This window comes from Hemitrygon akajei, unplaced genomic scaffold, assembly GCF_048418815.1.
Source record: "Hemitrygon akajei unplaced genomic scaffold, sHemAka1.3 Scf000077, whole genome shotgun sequence".
Taxonomy (NCBI): domain Eukaryota; kingdom Metazoa; phylum Chordata; class Chondrichthyes; order Myliobatiformes; family Dasyatidae; genus Hemitrygon; species Hemitrygon akajei.
This window is the reverse complement of record NW_027331963.1, coordinates 3,452,111-3,458,949: the sequence shown is the minus strand read 5'-3', so window position 1 is coordinate 3,458,949 and position 6,839 is coordinate 3,452,111. Positions and strand designations below refer to the sequence as shown.

The window sequence follows — 6,839 nt, the reverse complement described above, 5'->3', positions numbered from 1 at the left end:
TTTAGTTTACTGTTTTTTTTCCTGCATATAAATAACATTTTCCAATTTTTTTAACGATTTGTTAAGAGTTGTGTTTTTTTGATTACACTGTATATATAACAGCATAACATTAAACCTATCTGACTTTGACAATATATACTTTTCTTTATTGCTGTTTATGTCTTTTGTATTATCTGTTTGCTAAACCTCTCCACTGATTTGTATTTTTTTACTGGAAATCAATAATAAAATTGAAAAAATGAAAAGGACTGTCCTGGAACAGAACCACTGGCAGGATCCAGCCGGCCTGAGTTGACACTCTACTGTACGCTCGGTGTGTTATAAATTCACCAAGTACTGGAGACAGAGTTTAAAATAGAACTGACTTACTTCTCTCAGATCCAGAATATTAAACTCCAGTCCCATCAAATGTGAATGTGCAGCAGAAGAAACTCCTCCCATGCCCAGTGACCAGGGTGCAGAACTGGGTGTGGTGATCAGCAGCAATAATTTATGAGTCACTCTTGAAATTGCATTCAGCAATGGTAATGGACAAATATCCAGCATGCAGCTTATTTAAAGTTTCTCCCCAGTGTGAATCCAGTACTGTGTCACAAGGTTAGATTACTGAGTGAATCCTTCCCCACATTCACAGCAGGTGAACGGCCCCTCCCCAGTGTGAACTCAATGATGCACATAAAGTTGAGATGACTGAGAGAATCTCCTCCCAGAGTCTAAGTAGGTGATCAGCCTCTACCCAGTGTGAACTGACTGGTGTCCCAGTAGGTCAGATGACCGAATGAATCCCTTCCCACATTCTGAGCAGGTGAATGGCCACTCCCTTGTGTGAACTCGCTGATGTACCAGTAGGGTAGATGACAGAGTGAATCCTTTCCCACATTCTGAGCAGGTGAATGGCCTCTCCCCAGTGTGAACACGCTGATGTACCAGTAGGTCAGATGACCGAGTGAATCCCTTCCCACATTCTGAGCAGGTGAATGGCCTCTCTCCAGTGTGAACTCTCTGATGTACCTTCAGTTCAAATGGCCGAGTGAATCCCTTCCCACATTCTGAGCAGGTGAATGGCCTCTCCCCAGTGTGAACTCGCTGATGTACCAGTAGGTCAGATGACCGAGTGAATCCCTTCTCACATTCTGAGCAGGTGAATGGCCTCTCTCCAGTGTGAACTCTCTGATGTACCTTCAGTTCAAATGACCGAGTGAATCCCTTCGCACATTCTGAGCAGGTGAATGGCCTCTCTCCAGTGTGAACTCTCTGATGTACCTTCAGTTCAAATGACCGAGTGAATCCCTTCCCACATTCTGAGCAGCTGAATGGCCTATCCCCAGCATGAACTCGCTGATGTAACTTCAGTTTACATGACCGAGTGAATCCCTTCCCACAGTCTGAGCAGGTGAATGGCTTCTGCCCAGTGTGAACTAACTGATGTACCTTCAGATGGGATGACCGAGTGAATCCCTTCCCACAGTCTGAGCAGGTGAATGGCCTCTCTCCAGTGTGAACTCTCTGATGTACCTTCAGTTCAAACGACCGAGTGAATCCCTTCCCACATTCTGAGCAGGTGAATGGCTTCTCCCCAGTGTGAACTCGCTGGTGTACCAGTAGGGTAGATGACAGAGTGAATCTCTTCCCACAGTCTGAGCAGGTGAATGGCCTCTCTCCAGTGTGAACTCTCTGATGTACCTTCAGTTCAAATGACCGAGTGAATCCCTTCCCACATTCGTAGCAGGTGAATGGCCTCTCTCCAGTGTGAACTCGCTGATGTACCAGTAGGTCAGATGACTGAGTGAATCCCTTCCCACAGACTGAGCAGCTGAATGGCCTATCCCCAGCATGAACTCGCTGATGTAACTTCAGTTTACATGACCGAGTGAATCCCTTCCCACAGTCTGAGCAGGTGAATGGCTTCTGCCCAGTGTGAACTAACTGATGTACCTTCAGATGGGATGACCGAGTGAATCCCTTCCCACAGTCTGAGCAGGTGAATGGCCTCTCTCCAGTGTGAACTCTCTGATGTACCTTCAGTTCAAACGACCGAGTGAATCCCTTCCCACATTCTGAGCAGGTGAATGGCTTCTCCCCAGTGTGAACTCGCTGGTGTACCAGTAGGGTAGATGACAGAGTGAATCTCTTCCCACAGTCTGAGCAGGTGAATGGCCTCTCTCCAGTGTGAACTCTCTGATGTACCTTCAGTTCAAATGACCGAGTGAATCCCTTCCCACATTCGTAGCAGGTGAATGGCCTCTCTCCAGTGTGAACTCGCTGATGTACCAGTAGGTCAGATGACTGAGTGAATCCCTTCCCACAGACTGAGCAGCTGAATGGCCTCTCCCCAGCGTGAACTCGCTGATGTAACTTCAGTTTACATGACCGAGTGAATCCCTTCCCACAGTCTGAGCAGGTGAACGGCTTCTCCCCAGTGTGAACTCGCTGATGTCTCTGTAGTTTGGATGGATCAGTGAATCCCTTCCCACAGACTGAGAAGGTGAATGGCTTCTCCCCAGTGTGAACTAACTGATGTACCTTCAGTTGGGATGACCGAGTGAATCCTTTCCCACAGTCTGAGCAGGTGAATGGCCTCTCCCCAGTGTGAACTAACTGATGTACCTTCAGATGGGATGACCGAGTGAATCCCTTCCCACAGTCTGAGCAGGTGAATGGCCTCTCTCCAGTGTGAACTCGCTGGTGAGCCATTAGATCAGATGACCGAGTGAATCCTTTCCCACAGTCTGAGCAGGTGAATGGCCTCTCCCCAGTGTGAACTCGCTGGTGAGCCATTAGATCAGATGACCGAGTGAATCCTTTCCCACAGTCTGAGCAGGTGAATGGCCTCTCCCCAGTGTGAACTAACTGATGTGCCTTCAGATGGGATGACCGAGTGAATCTCTTCCCACAGTCCGAGCAGGTGAACGGCTTCTCCCCAGTGTGAACTCGCAGGTGAGCCATTAGATCAGATGACCGAGTGAATACTTTCCCACAAATTCAGCAGATGAGCAACCTTTGCCCAGTGTGATCTGACTGGTGTGTCCACAGGTGGGAAGACCGACTGAAACCCTTCTCACTCACAGAACAGGTGAATGGCCTTGCCCAGTGTGAACTTGCTGATATACCTTCAGATGAGATGACCGAGTGAATGCACTCCCACTGTCTGAGCAGGTGAATGGCCTCTCCCTTGTGTAAAATGATGGGCGTGCCAGTTGGTCAGATGACCAAGTGAATCCCTCTCCACAGTCTGAGCAGGAAGGATGATCGAGTGAATCCCTCGCTCCACTTCTTAAATATCTAGAGCGAGACAGCAAAACTGGTGTGCTGTGTTTGAATTTCCATTTACAAATTCCTTGTCATTTTTAACCTGAAAAGATTTAAAAATTCATCAGTGGGTGAAGGACAACATTTCAGATGAGCTCACTTGAGTTGCCAACGTGTGATCTGATATCACACTGTTACAGTGTGGTTCAACCCAAGTTGGAGAGAGAAATCACCTTCTAACTGGGCAAAGTGTTGGTATCTGGAATGACCATCAAACTCTCTGATGCGCTATAAGTATGGGGCATTTCTGCCATCTCCAGTCTGTTACTTGGCTCAGTTTGACTCTCTCCATTGGTAATATTCCCCGTTCCCCCTGAGCGGCATGGGTGCCTAGCCCCACAGTAACTGAAACACTCTCACGCAAGTAGCTTTTTTGTTGACATACAGCTGGGATTTTCTTTTATGTACTATTAATTTAAAGTGCCATAGACTTAATGCCATGTAAATATCTCCTAACCTTGTTTAGTTCCACATTGGAGATAAATGGTTTGTAATTCTGAGATTAGTTAAAACCCGAGCAGAAGGATATAAATAAAGGAATTTAAACCATTGAATAAAATCAGGCCCAAAATTAAATTTTCTGATGTTTTAAATAGATAATTCCATTCAACCCAATCAAAGGCCTTCTCAGCACCTAAGGATGTCACACATTCCAATGTCTCTTTAGAAGGAGAATAAATGACATTTAATAAACAACAAATAGTGAAATGAGAATATTGATCTTTAATAAATCCAGTCTGGTCCTTTGAGGTTGTCCTTTGAGTCCTTTGATCTTTGATCTGGCCTTAGAACACTTAGCTATTGCCTTTAGAGAATCTCACTGTATCGCTGGGATATTAAGGAGAGGTATTATTCACAAAGTTTTGTTCTATGCCGATGACCTACTACTTTATATTTCTAAGGTCGAAACTTCTGTGCTTTCTTTACTTTCTTGTTTCAGCCAATTTTCAGGATATAATCTAAATTTACATAAGACTGAACTTCTTCCTTTGAATAATTTGGTACCCATTCATACTAACCTTCCTTTTAAAACTGTAAGAAATCAATTAACCTATTTTGGTGTAATAATTACTAAGATTTATAAGCTACTATTTAAAGGAAGTTTTTTCACTCTATTGGGTTACATTAAACGGACACTTTCAAAATGATTGCCTCTTTCATTATCGTTGATTGGCCAAATCAATTCTATTAAAATGAATCTTACCTAAATTTATATACCTTTTTCAGGCCTTACCCGTCTTTATTCCTCAATCCTTTTTTGATTCTCTTGACTCTACCCTATCTTCCTATATATGGAAACATAAACTTTCTCGACTAAATAAATTTCATTTTCAAAAAGCAAGAAAGAATGGAGGTTTAGCTTTACCAAATTTTATGTTTTATTACTGGGCAGGCAATATATGGAAACCTCACATTTTGGTCATACTATATTAATCATGAGGACTGTCCTGCTTGGGTTTCTATAGCTAATTCTGTTCATAAATTCTCTATTATTTCTCTTCTTGGATCTTCACATCCTTTATCTTTAAGTAAACTAACTGACAGTTTGGTAGTTAAACATACTTTGAGGATTTGGATACAATTTAGAAAATATTTTGTTTTAATGAGACATTCTCTATCAAGTCCTATTTTTTCTAGCTATTTTTTAAACCTTTTTGATCGATGTAGTTTTTAAAGAATGGGATAGACTGGGTATTAAATGCTTCCAGGATTTGTTAGTTGGAGGAAATCTTTTCGCTTGAGCAATTGTCAGCTAAATATAGCTTACCAAAAAAACTTTTTTTTTTAACTGCAAATTAGGGAATTTCTGCAGTCTCAATTGCATACATTTCCAAAAAGTCCAGATAAGAATTTATTAGATGTAATTTTTAATCTGAAACCTTTTCAGAATGGTTCAATATCCAATATTTATGGCATGCTGTTGAGAATGAGAAATGTTCCTTTAGACAAAATTAAAAATCTCTGGGAACAAGATTTGCAGACTTCAATCTCTGAGGAACCTGGAATGAAATTTATAAATTGGTTAATACTTCATCGTTATATGCCTGCCATTCCCTCCCACAATTTAAAGTAGTCCATAGGGCCCATATGACTAAGGATAAGCTCTCTCGTTTTTATTTGGATATGTCTCCCTATTGTGACAGATGCAACTATGGATTAGCTTCATTGATTCTTATGTTTCGGATATGGCCGAGTCTTCAAAAGTACTGAAAGGAAGTATTTCAAAGCTTTTCTGCACTTTTTAAAGTTAATTTTAAGCCTAATCCTTTGACTGCCTTATTTGGTATTGTTGGAGGGCAAGATATGATTTTGGAAATACCTGATCAGTGGCTACGTGATGTTACGTCATGCTTAAATTTCGAAAAGATTTGGTGTTCAATTTCTGAATCAAAGACTTTCAAACATAATGGGGACCATTTTTGAATTATTTTCAAAGCATTTGATTTGTTGTTACGTACGGCTGTTGGCTCATATTATCATCTATTTCTTTATAATGATAAGGACGTTTTTCTTTTTTTTTCTTTTTTTTACCAAGCAGCTTTTTGTTGGTAGCGGATTAGATTTTTTTTGTATAATGATAAAATTAGAAGATTTCAATATTATGATTTAAGTCAATTTACATGAATATAGGGTATTCATGATTATAAGTGTGTTTCTAATATACGGTATTTGGTACCATTTTATCATTTTTGATAGTTTATATATATACACACAATCAATAAAAATATTGGAAAAAAATCTCCGGATCTGGCTGGTGGTAACAGTGCCGGACTTCAGGATGAACCTGAATTTGAATCCAGCCGGCTCCCCTGCACACTTTCCATCCATGCCGGGTTACGGGCTGCTGATTTCTTTGGAACCTCTGCTGTAACTTGCCTCGTACGCGGTTGCCCACGACGCCAGAGAGGCTTGGAGGGAAATCGTCCGCTAACCGGAGAAACTCCGGTTGCAGCGTACCCCCACGACGCCAGAGAGGCACGGAGGGAAATCGTCCGCTAACCGGAGAAACTCCGGTTGCAGCGTACCCCCACGACGCCAGAGAGGCACGGAGGGAAATCGTCCGCTAACCGGAGAAACTCCGGTTGCAGCGTACCCCCACGACGCCAGAGAGGCACGGAGGGAAATCGTCCGCTAACCGGAGAAACTCCGGTTGCAGCGTACCCCCACGACGCCAGAGAGGCACGGAGGGAAATCGTCCGCTAACCGGAGAAACTCCGGATGCAGCGTACCCCCACGACGCCAGAGAGGCACGGAGGGAAATCGTCCGCTAACCGGAGAAACTCCGGTTGCAGCGTACCTTTCCCAAAACCATTGCCTCATCCAATTGACTGTCTCATCTTGAATGCTGAGTGACTGAACCAACCTCCCATATGTGACTTTGTCAAGTGTGGGCCCATGTAGAAAACATCAGCTGCCTTGCCTTCATCCACTTTCCTGATAGCTTTCTCCAGAGACTCTATAAGATTGGCTAGACATGACCTACCATGCACAAAACCATGCTGTCTATCCTTAATCTGTCCACATCTATC

The 6,839-nt window shown here is 43.0% G+C and overlaps 1 protein-coding gene across 1 annotated transcript; it reads right to left on the bottom strand.

Moving 5' to 3' along the window:
• Window positions 1-551: 551 nt before the first annotated feature.
• On the bottom strand, window positions 552-6,622 carry LOC140722427 (uncharacterized). The gene is made up of 2 exons (XM_073037170.1): window positions 6,608-6,622; window positions 552-2,523 (listed from the first exon to the last, which is right to left on the bottom strand). Exons 1-2 carry the CDS (start codon window positions 6,620-6,622, stop codon window positions 733-735), a joined length of 1,806 nt encoding a protein of 601 aa, XP_072893271.1. The 3' UTR covers window positions 552-732.
• Window positions 6,623-6,839: the final 217 nt, after the last annotated feature.